The 21,899-nt window shown below is 41.0% G+C and overlaps 1 protein-coding gene across 1 annotated transcript in view; it reads left to right on the top strand.

Moving 5' to 3' along the window:
* Positions 1-5,753: 5,753 nt before the first annotated feature.
* Positions 5,754-21,899, top strand: part of DAPP1 (dual adaptor of phosphotyrosine and 3-phosphoinositides 1) — a 60,082-nt gene continuing 43,936 nt past the window's right edge. The window contains exon 1 of the mRNA XM_049885649.1: positions 5,754-6,032. Coding sequence (XP_049741606.1) covers positions 5,932-6,032 — 101 coding nt within the window. The 5' untranslated portion in view covers positions 5,754-5,931. The remainder of the gene's footprint in view (positions 6,033-21,899) is intronic.

Genomic DNA, 21,899 nt, shown 5'->3' with positions numbered 1-21,899 from the left:
TTACTCTGCAAGAAACCATTCCAAGCTGTGTTGTACAAAAGAGCAACCATTTTATTGTGTGCATGTATTCTGTAGACCAAAAATTGCATCAGGGAATAGGGGGGATGACTTGCTTCTGCTCTTCAGTGTCTGGAGCCTCAGTCAGCAAGACTTGAACGACTGGGAGTGACTTGAAGGCTGGGGGCTGGAATAATCTAGAGGCTTCTTCAATCACATGCCCAGCTCCTGGACTGAGATAATGTGAGCTGGGCTCTTCTGGGATTGTCCCCTGGGGCATCTACACAGTACATTTTGGGCTTCTTTCAGCTTGACAGCTGGATTCCAAAAGGGAACATCCCTGGAGGGAATGTGTGAAGAGCCTTCCAAGAGACCAAGGTAGGAAAGAGCAGCAAGGCTTCTTCTGACCTAGCCTCAGTCACTCAATGTCATCTCCACTACATTCTATTGGTCACAAATGAGTCACTAAGGCCAGATCAGATTCAAGAGAGGAGAATTAGGCACCGCCTCTTGATGAATGAGTGCCAAAGTCACATTGCAGAAGAGAATATGGGATGGAACAAATATATAAAAATTATATCATTTGCCACAACAAGTAAAGCACCTATATAATTTCAGGTATAGCTAAACAGAAATGGTATTCAGAACATTTAGACTGCAAATGGGTTCAAAGGATCTTTTTTTGGGTGGTGAAAACATTCTAAACTTGGATTGTGGTGATGGTCACACAACTATGAATTTGCTAAAAATCATTTAAATTGTACACTTAAAGGAACTTTATGGTATGTAAATTATACCTCAATAAACCTGTTTGAAAATGTGTTTAACGATCAATATACCACAAAGCACTGAATGATCAGAACAGACACAGATGCTGGCCATAGTACTGGAACAGGGTCCTGGAGGCCCCCTTCAGTCACTAAGTAGTAGAAAAGCCTCAGGTGTCTGGGGAGGCACACGGATGGCCAAGGTGACGGGGTACATTCAGGGGCTCAGGGCATGGCTACTGACTAACTGGTATGGATGTATTTCAGCATCTGAACAACCAAAGCTAAGGGACTAAGTGGTTAGCCAAAGAAAAGTTGACAAATGCAAGTAGAGTGGAAGGAGATCATTCCCAAGAAGAATGATGAGAATAGCAGCAAGAACAGCGGATGGCAAGGGAAACAGAGGCAGGAATTATATGAAACCAAACCTGATCCACAAGGATATCAATCTGTCTAGCTGACATCTCCACTTGGCTGTCTTTTGTTTCTCAGTGAACTAAAATTACCATCATGAAATATTTACTGAGCATCTTGAAGCTCATGCCACTGATTTTAAATTATCCAGGAAACCCTGACCTCTTGTATTGGGAAGGTAAAACCAAAAGTTTCTTTCATTTCCCCTCCTGTGGGCACTTCTTCTCTCTCTCTGTCTCTCTCTTTCTCTCTCTGCTTTTAAGTTTCTTGTTCTTCTGGGAGGAGAAGGAATTAGGAAGAATTTTATACCTTGAAGTTGGTGAGTTACAGCTATATGCAGATGTCTTTATCCAACAAAGAAGCTAGGACTGCTTATATGGACAAGAGAAGAAAAAGAATTAGATTACCAGTTAATTCAAGACAAACAATTACCTTAGCCTTTGACTACTATATTAAGTGATTACATAATTGTGGCAGAGAGCATAGAGGTGGTGGCTTGAATAAAAACTTCAGTTGACGTATTTTTAAGAAGCAATATGGCAGGCAGCTCTGAGCTTGCTACAGAATTAAGAGGAGAAACAAAAGCCCTCCCTTTGGTGAGTTACTTCTTTCACTGCTATTCCTCTGCTCCAATTTAATATATAACTATGGTTTCTTCTTTCTTCATGGATGGAGAGATTAGGGAGTGGGAAGTAGAGTGAGGGTCCCTCAACCATAAGCCATGGTAACCCAAAGCAATGGTTATCTGAAGTCATGGTAACCCCAAGTCATAGTAACCCCAAACTATGATTTCTTTTTCCACATATATCCTTTATCTCCCACTAACGTAATGGTGGCGAAGAAGAGATTATGCTTGGTTAACAGAAAACAGTTAACCGAGAATACTCAGAGGGTCATTTTCCTCCACTGAGGTATGAATAGGATTGCCATTTGCAGATGATCAGATGAAAAGCAGGCACTACGATATTTGGGATCTCTTCATACATAAATTAGGAAAAGATTGAAAAAAGTTCTTTAGCTTTATGGAAATGTAGATTCTTTTCAAAAAGTTCTCTTTAGAGGAGTGCCAAGTCTTATAAGCCCTTTCTTCTGATGAAGTAATTAAAACCTGGACAAAATAAGGTCTCCTCCAAATTCTCTTACGTGTTTAAATATATATATATACCTTGCACTTGCTTACAGGTGTTGGGAACAAAAGTTGAGGGTTTTTTGTTTTGTTCTGAATAAAAAACATTATGACACCTGAAGAAGCTAATGTAAAATACATTGCCAAATACATTTTTACGGTTATCCAGCATTGTCTTGGACCTAGGTGGCAACACTGCAGCAACTGGAACCATTACAACACTGGAGGAGGGATCCTGGGAAAAATGGAATAAGTGACAAAATGGAAGAATTACATTAAAGGAAAGGGCAGCAGATGAAAAGGAACAAATGAGAAAGGGAGATGGATGGGAAGATTAAAAAGGACGGAGGAGTCATTTTAGCAAATCCTGCTACTCCGCCTACCTCCTGCAAAAAGAAAGAAGTTAAAAAAAGAAAAGCCAGAATCTGCTAAAATAGGAATGAAATAGATAACAAAACTCTGAACAAAGGGACCCAGAAAGGGAACAGGAAGTCTGCCGCACAGACTATTCCCTTATCTCCTCTGTGTGCACATGCAGGCCCTCACTGGCCTGGATGGGCCCTCTCTGTCACAGAACCAACTGCAGCCAAAGAACTTAACGTGTGCATGTGCGATAAGTTATCCATCTATTATCAGAGCTTAATCTCCTCCGGACTGTCTCTAAAGCCTCAGGAATTTCTCCCTGGCCAAAAGAGTTTTCCAGAGTCCCCAAAATCACTGACAAGTAGTGGTAATAGGGAAGAATATTAAGGAAAGATGGAAAGACACCCAGAGAGAAAAACTCTTGTATGTTGGCCTGTAGCACTACAACAACCTGAGCCCTTGAGTAGAAGCACTGCCATCCTGGTATCCTGTAAGGCCGTCCCAAAGTTACTAACATTGGACTTAGGGACTACTCGTACTTGCACTTTAATGTTATGTCAGTTTGCCCTCCCTTTAAAAAGATTGAACCAACCTCTACCGGCAACAAATTATGCCTCACAGTCACCTTTACCTGCTGCATGTGCAGCTTTTAAATCACTGAAAAGACATCGAGCCTTTTCTTGCACTAAAACCCATTGCCATCAAGTCAATTCTGACTCATAGTGACCCTATAGGACAGAAGAGAACTACCCCATAGGGTTTCCAAGAAGCGCCTGGTGGATTCAAACTGCCGACGTTTGGTTAGCAGCCATAGCTCTTAACCAGTACGCCACAGGGTTTCCTTTCTTGTACTAAAGTAAGGCTAAATAAGAACCTTATGCACCTGATCCAAATTACCCACAAATTCGACTTAAAGGCCCATTTAGGAACGAATGTCATTCGAACCCGGGGACTGCTTGTACAGCAGTCGTCCTCAGACCTCAATGTGTACAGGAATTACCTGGGGATCTTGTTTAATGGCAGAGGCCGGTGCAAAAGAGCTGGGGTAGATCCTGAGATTCTGCATTCTAATAAACTCCTGTTGTTGTTGTCCTTGTGTGCTATTGAGTTAAATTATAGCGACATTTATATGACAGAGTAAAACTGCCCCATTGGGTTTCCAAAGCTGTAACATTTACAGAAGGAGCCCTGGTGGCATAGTAGTTAAGCCGTCAGCTGCTGACCAAAAAGGTCAGTGGTTCAAACCCACCAGCTGCTCCACAGGAGAACGTTGTGGTAGTTCTACTTTGTCCCATAGGATCGCTATGGATTGGAATCAACTCAACGGCAAAAGGTTTGAGCTTTTTTTTTTTTTTTTTCCATAATCTTACCAAAGCAGATTTCCAGGTCTTTTCTTATACAGAGCCACTGGGTAGGCTCAACTTCTGACCTTTGAGTTAGCAGCCTGGAGTGTAATCATTATGTTACTAAACCCCAAAACCAAACCTGCTGCCTTCAAGTTGATTCCAGTTCATAGCAACCCAATAGGACAGAGTAGAACTGCCCCGTAGGGTTTCCAAGGAGTGGCTGGTGGATTCAAACTGCCAACCTTTTGGTTAGCAGGCAAACGCTTAACTGCTGCACCACTAAGGCTCCTATTGTGTCACTAGGGCTCCTTAAAAAGCTCCTCCTATTGCAGTCATAGTGACCCTACCCTAAATGACCCTAAACAGCCCCATAGGATTTCCTAGGCTGTAATCTTTATGGAGGAGCCCTAGTGGTACAGTGTTTAGGGCAATTGGATGCTAACCAAAAAGTTGGCAGTTGGAAACCACCAGTGGCTCTGAGGGAGAAAGATGTGGCAGTCTGCTTCCATAGAGATTAACAGCCTTGGAAACCGTATGGGGTCTCTATGAGTTGAAATTGACTCCACAGCAGTGTGTTTGGTTTGGGTTAATCTTTACGGAAGCAGACTGCCACATCTTTCTCCTGCAGAGCAGCTTGATGGGTTCGAACTTCTGACATTTTGGTTAGCAGCCCAGAGCTAAATCACTGCGCCACCAAACCAAGCCCATTGCCATTAAGTTGATTCAGACTCAGGGTGACGCTATAGGACAGAGTAGAATGCCCCGTAGGGTTTCCAAGGCTGTAAATGTTTACAAAAGCAGACTGCCACATATTTCTCCTGCAGAGTGGCCAGTGGGCTAGAACCACGGATTTTTGGGTTAGCAGCCAAGCGCTTAACCACTGTACCAACAAGCCCCGCCTTTAACAAGCTCTTGGTGATACTAATTGTGCTAGATCACAGACACACTGTGAAGAGTAGGTTATAGACAACCCTGGTGAACACCGAGTGAGTCAGGGAGTGATGCAAGAGTGTGTGTGTGTGTGTCCAGAAGCACATTCTTCCCTTTGAGTGCATACAGAGAGACAGCAGAAGGCAGGAGCCCATCATTTGTTACTGAATGCTGTTCTGCTTCCCAAGGATTCAGCATTGTTGCAGTTTCTCCTTAGGACTTTGAGGCAATGCCAGCTGTAGGTAATCCCAGTGAAGAGAGTGCAGCTCAAGGACTCCGGAAGTTCTAACGTGATGCATTAAGTGGCATCAGGATGGTCCCTTACAACCTTTTCCTACCTTCCTCTTATCTAATCCTTCTTCAACAAAGGAAACCGTAATTGTCTCTGAATCATCCTCAACCTGAACATCAAGGGATGTTGGAAAGCTTTGCTAGTTAAGCAGAAATATTGAGAAAGTACTAAAACACAGCTATAGGATCAAAGCTAGCAGTTTGACCCTAATTTTTTCACACACTCTAAAGATTTTCTGGATGCAGAAGGTTTCTTCGTGTTCCTTGTGTGAGGGTGAATGAGGCATGCGACCTCCACAAACCAGAGGCTAATAGCATTAGGGAAAAGACGTGGTGTGAGAAGATCTGAATTAATAGTCCAAACCTAGCTGGGGGCGGGGGTTTCATCCTTGTTTCTTTTGACAGAAACCACGTGTTGCCTGCCTTGGCGTGGGTGTCCTAGAGGTAGCACCTAAATTTGCATACTATTTGACTGACAGAACTCTTCTGCAAGAGCCTCAGGGCCAGGGTGGTGAGTGTCATTGGGAGGAGTAACCGAGTTTCACTTCCTTGCCTGCTGGAGGCTCACAACTACAGTAGGCTTCTCTCTCACTGAAAAGCGAGAGAGTGTGAGGAGCACTGGAGCCCAGCTCTCTCTGCAGCTCCCCCGTAGCACCTGGCAGGGGCTCTGTGGACGTGAGGTGGGTGAGGAGCGCGAATGGGCAGAGCAGAAACGCTAGAAGGGAAGATGAGCACCCAGGATCCCTCAGACCTGTGGAGCAGATCGGATGGAGACGCCGAGCTGCTCCAGGACCTGGGGTAAGAGAGCAAGTCCACTTTTCTAAGTGCTTCTTGGGTGAACACTAAGCCCCTACTCCTACCCAAAGGCTTACTTCAGTCAATGGTTATTTTCAGCACCCCGTTCTTCACTGCCACTCCTGCTGTTCTATTTTTCCGCTTTACTGGTTTAAGTCTGTTAGGGATTTTCCTGTGTGGGACTAATTGCATTACAAAAACGTACATTGTTTTTCCAGATGTGAAAACAGATTGACAAATTGGAACAGAAATCAGCTGCTGGGCATTGTTTTGAGAATAGGGACAGAATTGGGATACATGAGTTGATATTGCTTAGTTTACTTGTTATTGCTCTGATTAATAATTGTGTTGTTAAAGGGTTTTGATTGCTGAGCTATTGAGAGTAAGAGGGCTATATCGACGGTAAGATAAACAGAAAGCATAGCCTACTGTAAGCCAAAGGGACTTTTTCAAAACGAAAGAATGAGGAAGTATCTGAAACAAACTCACATATGTATTTATTTCTCCTGACACTGTCTTTGTGAGCCCTTGTGTATGCCCACGTCTATAGGGGCAAATCTAAGCCTTTCAAATACCAACAATTCAGGAAGAGGATAAGTTAGTTCAAAACAGAAAACATTCTGCCTCAAACAGGTTATGAAGTTAGTAGGTGGAGTCATCCGAGTCCTGTCATTAAAAGGGACCCAGATGACACAACTTATCTGGATATTTAATAAAAGAAGCAAGTATTACACGAGAGAGGAGTAAATGACTTCCTAGAGAAACTAGACCAGTCTAAAACACATGGAATGCACTCACCAGGCTGGTTTTGACATCTGTGAGTCAGGAACGGTGAAGCCTGGCCTTTTTGTCTTGATTCATAGCTCTAAATCTTCGCAACAACCCAAGGACATAGAAACTCTTATCATTTTCATCTTAGGAACATAGAAAATGGGCACCACAGGGTTGAATAACTTGCCACACATCAATTGAATAGCAGAGCTGGGATTCCAACCCTTCAAAGCCTGTTTTCTTAACCAAAGGAAAGATGAAATAAGAATGAAATCTATCTGCATTAAGAGTGCAAAAATTGCACATTTTAGTGTTTATTATCATGAAAGTTCTCAATACTGCCTGTCTTTTGGTTTAAAAGTTGAGGTCTTCCAATTGAACTGTACCTTCATATGATACATCAGATACAACAGCTAGAATTTTTGATAAATTAAAAAAAAAAATTTTGCTCTTGAGTTGATTCCGACACACAGTGACCTCATGTATGTCAAGCAGAACTGTGCTCCATAGAGTTTTCAATGGCTGTAAGCTTTGGAAGTAAATCACCAGGCTTTCTTCTGAGGCACCTACGGGTGAACTCCATCCTCCAACCTCCAACCTCCAACCTTTCAGTTAGCAGCCGAGTGTTTTAATTGTTTATGGCACCTGGGAACTCCTTTAGTAATCTTTTATTGGGAAATCAGTGTTCCTGGGTCTCTCTGCCCTTCTGAGCATCCAAAATAGGTGTCACAAAGTCAAGGCACTAAAGCCAGGCTCTTGGGCTATCACTCAGAGACTTATTGAATCATTAACCTGTAATTCTTATGTGCTTGGTAATCTATATTCCCAGGCTACTATAGGTGAGATGAGTCCTTGGGAGGTGAAACTCAATATAAATGAAACTCTTTTTCTTGGAATCGTTAACCTACTGGTGACATATAATCTGTACCAAAACTTCTGATTAATTCAGTTTTTTAAAAAAGTTCAATAAAAACAAAATGATTTGATGTGGTTAGTTAATAAAAGGTGGCTGGTTTTAATAACTTCATTTTTTAAAAAAAATAGGTTATCTGAATAGTTGGTAAATTCTTATGTGTATATATATTCCTGATAGATATAAACAGATAATTTAGTGGTTAAATTAGACAGGTATCCTAAGCTTGTCATTGTTCTTTGATCTCTAATTTCTTTCTTGGAATATGTATGTTCTGCAAATTGAATTCTGAATTGCAGCAAATCCCAACACTTGCTTTTCTAGGACATAGACAACTTACTCAGAACACAGGTTTATTATTTTCTAAAGTATCTAAATCAAGCAACTCATATGCATTTCTCTATCTCATTTTAGAATATCAGTCTAAAAATGTGTATTTTCTTTCATCCTAAATGTATCAATGTACTTAAGTACGGTGAAAAAAAAAAAAAAACAAAGCATTGCCTTCAAGTCGATTCCAACTCATAGCTAACCTATAGGTCAGAGTAGAACTCCCCCATAGAGTTTCCAAGGAGTGCCTAGTGGATTTGAACTGCCAACCTTTTTGTTAGCAGCTGCAGCTCTTCACCACTACGCCACCAGGGTTTCCATTTTTTAAGTACTTTATCAGTGTCTAAAAACATAGCAGAAATAAAATCGTCTTAAATTGTTGTTCAGCTTCAGTCATGCTTTGGCAGTGTGAGATTTTGGGGAGAAGGTGGCAAGTAGAGACAAGGCTAAGAGGCAAATGGGGTGTAGAGAATGGCAGGTGAGAAGCAAGAGTTGGAGGAACTGTGGTCAAGCTGTTGCTTTCAAAATGAAGAGACAGGGGAAATAAAACAAGTAATACACTAGAGACATCATCTAAGTAATAAACTGGCATAGAATTGCTAGCCAATTAAATATTTAAAATTCTAGTATTTCTTCACCTATAACAAATGTTCCTACAAGTTAAACTATGTAACTGCAGACACAAAAATAAAAACATTTTACAATTCTTTTAAGGTAGATATTCAAACGACCCTGTCAGACATATTCTTTAAAGTGATAAATATAACAAATATCCCGTTTGTTATATATATTTTCCTACATCTCAAAATCTATTAAAAAAAAAAGAACCAAAATGTCTGGCTTTGTCAGCCAGAGTCAAGAAACTGGATTCTAAGATCTGGATATTTAAAATAATAAATCAAAAAGTCTTTAATTCTTTGCTCCTTAATCTTCACAAATGAAAGAGGGTTAGAATAGATCAGGAGTCAGCAAACTTGTTCTGTAAGGGGCCAGATAATAGTTTAGGTTTTGCTTACGAACTCTATCGCAACCATTCACATCTGCCAATGCCATGTGAAAGACGTCATGGACCAATAAAGAAACAGATGAGCACGACAGTGTTAAAAATAAAAAAATTAAAGAAAACTGTATTTATGGACACTGAAATTTTCATGAGTTGCAAAATTTTCTTGATTTTTTTTTCCAACCACTTAAAAATGTAAAACCATCCTTAGCTGGCAGTCCACGTACAAACAGGTGGCAGGCGGGAACTGGCCCTCAGATGGTGGTTTGCTGATAGAAGATAATTACCAAAATAAGCCCCTATTATGAGGTAGAGATTTTGCATACACAATAAAACCTGCAAAAGCCAGAACCTGTGTAAGGCAGAAACCTGTCAGAGAAGGAAAACTCAAATATTTTCCACTAAAACGAGTGATAGAAAAGTGGTAAGACTGCACCCTGTCAAAGGCAGAAAACTCGGCAAGACCCGGAAAAACAAGGCAGACCCATCAAGTTCTGGCTTTCACAGTGTTCACTATATTAGCTTCCATCTTCAACAGGCATTAGTTTTCTGCCTTTAAAGATGAGGAGAGTCTGTAAGAGCAGAGAAGTCAGGTTGCCTGAAGCCCCAGAGTATTTGGGTCTAAGTCCATGGTCATTCTACCAAATCTGGTTGCCTTCCTGTTGTGATAAAAAAAAAAAAAATGAGTCAATATTTATTGGTCACCTACTGTGTGCCAGCACCATGCCTTTCGTGTACATTCCATCATTTAGCTTTCACGATAACACTTTATTATTATGCTCATTTAATAGATGCAGAGGTAACTTCAAACAAGTTAAGTGAATGTCGGGATCTTAGACCTGTTAAATGTTAGAACTGAGAGACACACCTAGACCTGACTTACCCCAAAGCTGATGCTCTCACCACTGTGTGATGCTGCTTTACAGAACTCACCAAAGCAAAGATGACATGTTCTAATAATGACAATTAGTTATGTTGGATGCTTACCATGTGCCAGGCACTATTTTAATCCCTTTGCACTTATGAACTGATTTCATTCCCACAGCAGCGCATTGAGGTAAGTGCCATTACTAAGGTCATCCACATTTACAGATGACAAAGCTGAAGGACAGAGCTTTTATCATATGCCTAAGGTTATAATACTAGTAAACCGTCAAGCCCAGGAGTTTTGCTCCAAGTGTACATACTTAATCACTAATGTTTCTTTCAGTTTTTCATCGAACTTCTCTCTTCTTGGAGTCCCTGGGTAGTGCAAATGGTTAAAGCTCTAGGCTGCAGATTATAGGTTTGCAGTTCAAGTCCACCCAGAGGCACCTCTGAAGAAAGACCTAGTGACCTGCTCCTGAAAAATCATCCATTGACAACTTTGTGGAGCATGGTTCTACTCTGACGCACATGGGGTTGTTACAAGTCGAAAGCAACTCAACAGCAACTGGGTTTTTCTTTTGTTTTTGTTTCTGTCTTCTTATTACACAAGCACTGCTTATTAATGCTAATGTGTACTAAGAGAAAAATAGAAGGTTCTGTGGTTACTACTACCAAAAACTTTATTCCTAAAAGATATTATTCTTTCTCTTCTTCACATAATACGTATACACAAGCCCACAAAGCCAAGCCAATATCCTAATTGATCAAACCTTATTGAATTTTGTGTAGATTTCAGAGTTAGGGAAATTAAATAGGCTAAGAAAAATATAATAAATTCAAAACTTTAATGGAACCCATTTACCAGAGTAGCATGCCAACTAGAGCAATAAAGTTGGTTCCCTTTCTGCACACAATTCTGTAATCTTGGATTCTAAAAGAGGAAGGTGATTCTCCGGTGGCTGGATGATAGTGTGCAACTGTGTACAGTTTGGTCTCTCCTTGGCTTGAGTGAGTTTCCTCTTCAGTTGTCGTGTTTTTCTGTTCCTCCTATGGGTGATGGTGGCTTCCTCCCACTTGCGTGTGGAAATCTGCCCACACAGGTTCTTCACATTTGGGCGGGGTCACTTTGTTTCATCCATTCATTTTTCCATTCATTCATAAATCAATCTGTTGAATGATGACATTATATAAGGCAGTGTAGGGGATACTGACATAAAGAAGAAATGGCTGCCCCCTCTAGAGGCCTGCAATACAGAGGACAGACAATACACTGCATGTATAGTTAGAATGCAGGGTGTTGTAAGCCGAGGGCCATCACAATGTATAGACGATAAAAACACACTACAAATGGCAGGCAGGAAGGAGGATCACTGAAGTGAAGAAGATGGCATTTGAACCAGTACTATTTTTGTCAGTTGAAGGCAAAAAGATGACACTTCACAAAGAAAAAATAGCATGAGTAAATGGGTAAAAATGGCAAATCACAATGAGTATTTAGAAAATAAAAAGAGACCAGGTTGACTCAGACCCTCCCGGGCCTTGGACTCCATCTTGTACCTAATCAGGGGATGAAGAGACCCCACACTGGAGGTTTGAGTAATCAGTGTTCAGTCAACCTTGTTCTGGTCTCTACCTCCTGCCTTGCTCTGTGAGAAAGCTTTCACCTGGCTTTCCTACTCTAGTCTCTGGTTTCATAATCATGCTCTTAGCCTTATTTTTTTTTTTTTTAAGCTCCCTTAAAGGATAAATTTCTATTCTAACCCCATGCATTTCCGGCTCCTACTCCCTGATACAAACCTGCCTGAAACCAACAACAATCCACGTAGCTGGGTCATAATACGTTGCTGGCTCACCTCCAGATTCTCTGTGGTCATGCTATGCCTAGCTCCTTGCTGCTAGGACCTGCCCCCATTATCTTTTGTTAGACCTTCTTTGTTTAAAAATATTTTTAACTATATTTTACAATGTAGGCTGTATTACTTAGGACTAAAATGTCATGATAGCTGTAATTTTCTTTAAAACCGTTCACCTAAAAATATATAAAGAAAATACAGAAAAATGTTAGAAGTTATTCTACCTAAAATGAGTATGTGGGTACTATTTTCTACTTTCCTGTATGTGTGAAATTATTCATAATAAACAGTTAAAGTAGTATTAATGATAGTAATTATAGAAAATTTGGGAAATAAAGAAAAGCACCAAGAAAGTCAGGTATTTCCAACAGAAAGGACACTTTTATTTGACTTCTTTCTAGACTTTTATAAATATTTTCTGTAAACTCATACACACAGACAGAAAGAGAGGAAGATTGAATTGTGAACATACTGTACATATAATCTTACTTTTGCTTCCCGGTAGGATATTTTTCCATCATCTGGGTCTGGTCTTTCCTGGGTTAACCTGTTTCCCTACATTAAACCTGGGTCAGTCCAGATTCCAGAGGGCCTTAAATAGATTAGGAGATAGAACTTTGGTCAATTGTTGTTTTGGAATCCTAGGATGTTTGTAGGAATGGGAAGTTACATGGCCATCATGTTTTGATTTTAGGAAGATTAGTCTGATAGCTTGAGCATGATGGTGGTGGTGGATCCAGAGCCAGGAAAACTCATTAGTGAACACATTTACAGGAGTAAATGACTAGTGAATGGGTAAGAGACTAGACCAGAGCCATGACCAGGGAGGAGCAAGGAAGGAACAGGGTGAAAGCCAGTCATTCCATTGAGCTAAACCACAATAAGTGATTCTAATCCAAACAAGAACTAGTTCTACTGCTTTTGTGTATATTTTACAAAATGGTATCAAGGAAACTTTGAAAACCACAGTGTCTCTCAAATATCTTCTATTCCTTCTTTGCTTGCTTTATCACTATAATTTTCTGAAGTTGCCTGGGTTTCATGTTACTGCTCCTAAGGTTTTGATTCACTAATAGCTGAGCATATGTTTTGTGTTGATTCTCCAGGTAATCTTAGAAATATTTGCAGGTATCAGTCCTGAGGTGCTAAAGCTTTGGCAGCTTGCTCTAGACTAGAGCACAGTAAGCTCATTTTGACAGTGACCTCCTTGGCAGCAGGGCTGTAGATTATTCATATCTGTCTGCTTCATCCAAGCCCAGCGCTTGACACAGAGCAGATGTTTAAATGTGCTGAATTGCCCCAATTGGGGTCAAAGTCAAAACCAGAACTCAAGACTTCAGAGTTCTTTCAGCCAGTGGGCTCCCTGCTATACCAGCACTGGTGACATATTTGCACTAATCACCCTCAGACTCACTTAGGTCCCCTTATGCCCAAAGATTTTTGCTGGTGGGACAAATTGAAGTTGGTTAAGGTATCATCTGAGCCATGAACGGAGAAGAGATGATTCATGAAACAAGGATCTGCCTGTATTTTTTTACATTGGCCAAAGTTTAGAGCTCCTTCCTTTACCTGAAGTTTCCTGAAAGTGGCCATCAATATCGCCTGTACCACCCTTCAATGGTCAGTTGTCAATGGTAACCATAGCCTAAAGATAATCACCCTGAAGCAGCACTTTTATGAGCTAACCAGAGAAACAGCAGAGTCAAGCTTGATTCTGCTGGGAGATGAGTCCTCCCAAGAGAACCTTTGGTTTTGAATCTCTGCCCAGCCATTCTAGGCCTCCTCAAGTTCCTATCCACAAAGTCTTTTTTCTAGATGATCTCCAAACTTTTGTTCCCAGTCTGAAACAAACATTCCCTGAGCCCCAGCCACCTTGGGGGAGCAGTGATGCCCTTTTGGCCTTGCGCCCATTCCTGCACTGTGCAGACTGACCTGGGAACTGAATAGAAAGAACTCTGCTGGAATGAGATGCTATTTGCAATTCCTTCCCCCCACCCCTGCCCTCATCAGTGGCTCTGTCCCTTTTGTCTCTCCAAATCTGTCTCCAACTTCTATGGGTATGCTGTTCCATCTCCCAGTCTGGGTCTGTGGGTCTCTCTTTATATGCCTACATCTCTCTCCTGTTTCTCTGCTTCTGTCTCCTGGTTCTCTTTGAGCCTGTGTTTGTGTTGCCTAAATCACTGCCTCTATGTGCTTTTGGTTATCTATGTGAGGCCTGCTTGCCTGTCTGTTTCTCCCAGTTTTGAGTCTATCTCTATTCACAGCTCTTTGACTTTTGTGCCTCTGACTCTTTGTGTCACTCCAAGTCTCTGCATCTCTGAGTCTCTGTCTCTCTCTGTCTCAGTCTGTCTCTGTGTTTTCATCCTTAGAACTTTTTGCCTCATTCCTCAGACTCCTTCAAGAACAAGTTTATCCTGGTCTCCAACTCCCACAGAATTCTCTTCTCCCTTCCAGTCCTGTTTTCCTTAGCAGAGCCTTGACGCCCACCAGAAAAACTGGAACTGCCTTTCATTTATTGTTTGACGAGATCCTCACATTCTCTGCCTCTGCCATCACTCAGGCATGTTTCCAGAAACCTAGGGCAGCTGGCCTCAGCATTTTTCTTGGCTTGTTAGCATGCATAAATGCAGGCATTTAGAATGGTGATATGGAAAGCCACAGACAGTCCGGTTCTGTCACAGAAACCTTCCTGTTGGAAAGACAGTGGAAGGGGCCTTTCCTCGGCTTTACCTATACATCATGCTACTCCTGGCTGAGGCCTTATCCAAAAGGAAAAACAGTTGCTGTCAGAAGCAGATCACCAAGGCTTTCTCTTGAGGCACCTCTGAGTAGATTTGAACCATCAACCTTTTGGTTAATAGTCAAGTGTTTAACCATTTACATCATTCAGGGACCCCAAGAAGCCTTATCAAAATTTTCAAAATCCTCGGCAAGGCCTCTGCTTTGTCCTCTCTACTTGGACAGGGTCCATGACTGTGATTAGTGGAATGAGAAGCCCACATTTGTGAATATGGGTCTTAACATGCCTATATGGACAATATCATCTTGTTTTAAGGTTCTCTGGTGGCACAACAATTAAGCACTCAGCTGCTAACTGAAAACTTGGTGGTTCAAACCCACTCAACAGTGCCATGGAGAAAGACCTGGTGATCTGCTCCTGTAAAGATTACAGCCTAGGAAACCCCATGGGACAGACAGTTCTACTCTGTCACATGTAGTCCCTATAAATCAAAATCAACTCGACGGCACCTAACAACAACAACGTCTTGTTTTAGATATGCCACAACCTTACTTGAATACAGATTGCGGCACTGATAGCTATTGAGCTAAATAAGATATTTCCTTATCCTAAATCTATGATTTGTAAGAGTTAAGAGCTGTAATTTTCCACAAAATGGAAATACCTAGCACCAACTCTATGAAAAAATGAACAAAATGAAATCAGCAGCTAAGAAATCCCATGAACTGACTCAAGATAGATGAACCCAAGTAAAGACTGCTTAGAATGGGAATGCCTAACAGATTCATCTTTTGTTCTGTCACTGTTGTGTTCAGAAGGATTCTGAGGCCCAGTCTAGGTTCATCAAGAAAGAAGACATATCAATTAGTTATGTTGTCCATGGCTTTAGAAAAAGGAAGTGATATTGTATGTCATGCATTTCCCATGTTTGGTCTAGATAGTTCAGAGGGTCAGTCACTGTCACTCAAAACTGAGAGTAATTTTGAAAATCAAAAAAGAAAAGAGAAAATCTTCCGAAAAAAGAGCAGCTTTGGTTGACTGTTTTGCTACAGGGCTTTTTAGCTGTTTTCATACAATCTGGAGTTTCTGTTCTTGCACTGGGTCTGAGTGTATGTCCTCTTTATAACTCTGATACGACAGAGTCTAGGTTCTATGTCATTTCTTTTTCCTGTCAAGAATAAGAAAAATATGTCATCGAGAAACACCATCTAAATGGTCATGGGATTCATGCTTTAAAATGCAAGATTACTTTTGGTGCCCACCTGTTCCTCCAAAATTATGTTGCATTACTCTCCAACATAGACCGTTGCAGCTAGCCATTCATGCTTCAGCCTCACTGCCTTTGCTTATGCCATGCCTCACCTGGAAATTCCCTTTGTTCGCACTCTCTAATGAGAACTAGATTCATTTTTTAAGCCCCAGCTCATGAAGCTCTTCTTGATCATTCTAGTCCTCTGTGAGCTCCTTCTCCTAAACCGTGTACTGTTCATATCATTAAGATGGCAGCTATTTGCTGATTTTCTATATTAACTTGTAAATTCTTCCCTTGCCTTCCCCACTGGTATTGTAAAGGCACTTAGTGCCTTGCTTTGCTCCCTGTGCCCTCACCTTCACATGCCAATCACTGAACTCAAACCATCAAGGTTATTGAAATGAATTAAAGTTTTTAGGACCAAGAGTCCTTCACATCTGTGCTTCTCAAACTTTAAACAGCATAATAATCACTCTGGGGTCTTGATAAATCCAGATTATAATTCAGCAGGGTCTAGGGTGGGCCCTGAGAATACATTTTTGACAAGATCCCAGATGATGCTGGTGCTGCCACTCCACACTTTGAGCTGCAAGGCTTGACTTGGTACTTCAGACAGCAGCTACAGCTCTTCAGTGGTCTTAAAGTCAATTCAGTAGGCAACAATATTTTTAAAAAATAATAAAAAAGAAAATATTTAAGTACATTGCATATGGAAGGATAAATATCATTTCCTGTAACATTTTATGTGTGTGTTTGTGATGTATTTTTGTGCATATGTATGGAGAGTGACATAAAATGTATTTTATACTGTGGGGTGATCCAAAACGTTTGAAAGCTTCTCCTGTAAAGGACAGCAAGTTAAGACAATAAGGCCTAATGGGATAAGAAGCTATGAAGACTCCAATATACCGGAGCAATTGCCCAGAGTATTCCAGCATGAAGAGGCACTGTAATGAAAGGAGAGGAGGAATGAGCTGAGGACCAGCTTTCTGGATCTACCTTTGTCCCCGTTCTCTGTAAATCAGACCAGTTGCCACTGAGTCAACTCCAACTCATAGTGACCCCCCATATGTGTCAGGATAGAACTATGCTCCATGGGGTTTTCAATGGCTGATTTTTTGGAAGCGGCTCATTAGGCCTTTCTTCCGAGGTACCTCTGGGTGGATTCAAACTTCCAGCCTTTGGTTAGCAGCCGAGTGGTTTGTACCACCTAAGAACTCCTGCTTTCTCTGTGGTTGAGCTTATTTCCTGTACCTTTATTGAGAGGCAGCTATGAAAATTCTTTAGTGGGTGTGTGTCTCCTAATTTATTACTGTATCACGGAAAGGATAACACCACTCTTTCTTCCGAGGTCAACTGCTGGTTATGATAATCTCTTTGTTTTTAAGCTTGATTAGTCTCTGCTCTTCTTGGAGACGTAATTACAGCAATGTGTTGGCCTTGGGGAAAAAGGAGAATATAGCATTGCTTCAAGAGTATTGTTATAAAGAATAGAGTCGCTTGCTCTTTTTTACTTCTTCAGGGAAAATGAGACCAAAAAGTTTCTTTTTTTCTTTTTTTAGTTTTAAGAAAAAGAGCCTTTCTCCATACCGCATGCGCATATATTCCTAGCACCCAGCACAGTGACGGGAATATTCATAACATATTGGCTAATTCAGCAAAGTTCATAGTCTATTACCTTCTATAAAGTTAATAGAATCATGTAAAATGTTTATAAAAGATGGCAGCATACCAATACATGAAAAAAAGGCTTTTTTTTTTTAGTTATTATTACTGTTGTTGTTAGGTGCTGTCAAGTTGGCTCCAGTTACAGTGGTTCTATGTATAACAGAATGAAATACTGCCATGTTCCTGTACCATCCTCACAATTGTTGCTATGCTTGAGCCCATTGTTGCAGCCACTGTGTCAATCCATCTCATTGAGGATCTTCCTCTCTTTCACTGACTCTCTACCAAGCATGATTTCTTTCTCCAGGGACTGGTCCCTCCTGATAACTTTTCCAAAACCAAAATACCCAAACTCGTTGCCATCGTGTTAATTCTGACTCATAGCAACACTATAGGACAGAGTGGAACTGTCTCATAAGGTTTCCAAGGAGTGGCTGGTAGATTTGAACTGCCAACCTTCTGGTTGGCAGCAGAATGCTTAACCACTGTGCCTCCAGGGCTCCACAGGTCCAAAGTGTGTGTTATTATTACTGGTCACCATAAAAAATAACAAAAAAAGACTGTTACCATTGAGTCGATTCTGACTCATGGTGATCTCATGTGTTACAGAGTAGAACTGAGCTCCACAGGATCTTCTTGGCTGTAATCTTTACATAAACAGATTGCCAGGCCTTTCTTCCATGGCACCAAGGGCTGGATTCAAACCACCTTTCAATTAGCAGTTGAGCACAAGAAAACTGAGGTGGTTACTTGTGTGTGGAGGGAAAGGGGAGGTCACATAGCTAATAAATAACAGTCATCCACATTCTCACTGGCACCACAGTGATCTTTACGATTCAAGTTTACTGGTCATTAGCATGCCTATTCATTTGGCTTTTCCCGGTAATAAAGAAGTTTCTTATTGTAATTAATTCTACAAACATCAGCCTTCTAAGTGCAGCTGGAGGAGCCATGACAGAGCTGCAGAGGAAAATGACTTAATCATGGCTTTTCATCAACAGTGAAATCAGAATGATACAGCAGGGTGATGTAACTGTGAAGAAACGGACCGCAGCCTCAAGAGGCCTTAAGTGTGCCCAGTAGTAAGGGGGTGCTGCTTTGTTTTGTACGGGCCAGATCTCACCTTTAAGATCAATTTAAAAAACTGGGCAGTGTCAGAGGAGATAAGGTTCGTGGGTGACAAAGTCCTTGGGTGGTAAAGGGACTAAAAGCATGTTATAAAAGTGGAAGTTAAAGATGATACAAAGAGAAGAGAGTGCATGCTAAATGCTTTCAACTACTTGTATAGGTATTATTTATATAACTCCAAGAGGTAACTCTGGGACCCTCTGTTGAAAGATATACAGCAGGAAACGTCAATTCAATGTAAGCAAGAGTTTTCTGTCTATCAATCATGGAAGTTTGGAATAAGCTTGCCTGTACAAGTAGTGGGCTCCTCCTCATTATTAGCAAAATGTAGGCAAAATTGGACCAAGAGTCTTGAGAGGGTTTAGATGTAATTCAAACACTGGACAAAAATTAAAAAGAATATAAACCAAGCTAATGGCTGCAGTTTTCTCTAGAAGCGGTATTACAAGTAGCTTTTACATGTTAGGAGTCCTTGGGTGGTGCAAAAGGTTAAGACATTCAGCTGCTAACCAAAAGATTGGAGGCTCAAGTCCACCCAGAGGTACCTCAGAAGAAAGGCCTGGCAATCTATTTCTAAAAAATCAGCCATTGAAAACTTTATGGAGCACGGTACTACTCTGACACACATGGTGTTGCCAGGAGTTAAAGAGTCGACTCCATGACAACTGCCCTTTTTTTTTTTTTTACTTTCTAATTTAAACATTTTTTAATTGTTTAATTTTTTAAAAGTAAAAAAGCATTCGTGACTTTTGTAATCTTCAGAGGTGAGTACTGTGAAGCTATTGAAGCTTCAGCCTCAGGGACCCTTTTGCAAACTCTAGCAGACTCACTGGTCTGACAGACTGGAGAAACCCTGAGAGTATGGCCCCTGGACACCTTTTACCTCAGTAATGAAGTCACTCATTACATGAAAATGAGAGGCTCATAAAATGAAAAAACAGAAGCTGTCCCTCTTGAAAGCCAATTGCACCCCCACTGAGAAACTGAAGATGTTGTACACACACACGCACACACACACACACATACATCAAAGTAGATAGATTTTAAGATATATTGTTAAGTCAGGAAAACTAGTTCCAACACAGTATGGTACAGTTTATTTTTCAAAATATCCCCCTGAATATTTATAATATATACACAATTACTAAAAATAAAATAAGAAAGGAATATTTATTTGGAAGGAGAAATGACAAAAAATATAAACATAAAAAGCTGGCATACATGACAAACATTGCAAAACCAGAAAATTATTTTCATTAGTTAATTGTTTAACATACCCCTACTACAATATTTTTTTCTCTGTATTTTTAGCTCATTTTCTTTGATGGACTCTTCATATAGTTTTATTTTCTCTACGGAAAATAGAACAATGACTCAGTCTTTTGTCTAGAATGCTTTTAAAAATTATTGCTAGTGTAGAAAAATTATCTTCAGCTTCACAACATGATATTAATAATGAGGTTTCTAAGATTGGTGGCAAATTCAGGAAGGTCTCTTAAGCTTTTTCCATATATGAGCTGTAAGATTCAGGGAATTTTAAATTTTCGTGTGCAGAGACTAATCTTAAATACTATTTGAATTGATGACGTTCAGCAAACACGCTGCTAGGATCTGCAAAAAACCCCATTGCCCTTGAGTCAATTCTGATTCATAGCCACCCTATAGGACAGGGTAGAACTGCCCCATAGGGCTTCCCAGAAGAAGCTGGTAGGTTCAAACTGCCAACCTTTGGGTTAGCAGCCTGAGCTCTTAACCACTGCACCACCAGGGCTCCTCAGTTACACTAATTTTCTCCAACTTTTTTTTTTAATAATTTTTATTGTGCTTTAAGTGAGTTTACAAATCAAGTTAGTGTCATACAAAAATTTATATACACCTTGCTATACACTCCTAGTTGCTCTCCCCCTAATGGGACAGCACACTCTTTTGTCCACCCTATATTTCTGTGTCCATTCAGCCAGCTTCTGCCCCGTTGTGCCTTCTCATTTCGCCTCCAGACAGGAGCTACCCACATAGTCTCATGTGTCTCCTTGACCCAAGGAGCTCACTCCTTACCAGTATCATTTTCTATCTTATACTCCAGTTCAATCCCTGTCTGAAGAGTTGGCTTTGGGAATGGTTCCTGTTTTGGGCTAACAGAAGGTCTGGGGACCATGACCACGAGGGTCCTTCTAGTCTCAGTCAGACCATGAAGTCTGGTCTTTTATGAGAAATTAAGGTCTGCATCCCACTGTCTCCTGCTCCTTCAGGGATTCTCTGTTGTGTTCCCTGTCAGGGCAGTCATCAGTGTTAGTAGGGCACCATCTAGTTCTTCCGCTCTCAGGCTGATGTAGTCTCTGATTTATGTGGCCCTTTCTGTCTCTTGGGCTCATAATCACCTTGTGTCCTTGGTGTTCTTCATTCTTCTTTGCTCCAGGTGGGCTGAGACCAATTGATGCATCTTAGATGGCTGCTTGCTAGCATTTAAGACCCCAGATGCCACTCTCCAAAGTGGGATGCAGTGTTTTCTTAGTAGATTTTATTATGCCAATTGACCTAGATGTCCCCTGAAACCATGGTCCCCAAACCCTTGCCGCTGCTATGCTGGCCTTTGAAGCATTTGGTTTATTCAGGGAACTTCTTTGCTTTTGGTTTAGTTCAGTTGTGCTGACCTCTCCTGTATTGTGTGTTGTCTTTCCCTTCACCTAAAGTAGTTCTTGTCTACTACCTAATTAGTGAATACCCCTCTCCCTCCCTCCCTCCCCACTCTCATAACCACCAAAGACTATTTTCGTCTCTCTTTAAACTATTTATTGAGCTCTTATAATAGTGGTCTTATACAATATTTGTCCTTTTGCAACCGACTAATTTCACTCAGCATAATGCCTTCCAGGTTCCTCCATATTATGAAACCTTTCATGGATTCACCATTATTCCTTATCGATGGGCAGTATTCCATTGTGTGAATATACCATAATTTATTTATCCATTCATCCATTGATGGGCACCTTGGTTGCTTCCATCTTTTTGCTATTGTAAACAGTGCTGCAGTGAACGTGGGTGTGCGCCAAATTGATTTCCAATGTGGTTGTACCATTTTACATTCCCACCGGCAGTGTATCAGTGTTCCAGTCTCTCCAGAGCCTCTCCAACATTTATTATTTTGTGTTTTTTGGATTAATGCCAGCCTTGTTGGAGTGAGGAAACCCTGGTGGCGTAGTGGTTAAGTGCTATGGCTGCTAACCAAAGGGTCAGCAGTTCAAATCCACCAGGCTCTCCTTGGAAACTCTATGGGGCAGTTCTACTCTGTCCTATAGGGTCGTTGTGAGTTGGAATTGACTCAATGGCACTGGGTTTGGTTTTGAT

Source organism: Elephas maximus, chromosome 5, assembly GCF_024166365.1.
Source record: "Elephas maximus indicus isolate mEleMax1 chromosome 5, mEleMax1 primary haplotype, whole genome shotgun sequence".
Lineage (NCBI taxonomy): Eukaryota > Metazoa > Chordata > Mammalia > Proboscidea > Elephantidae > Elephas > Elephas maximus.
The sequence above is the reverse complement of the archived record's forward strand: the minus strand, read 5'-3'. Positions and strand labels throughout refer to the sequence as shown.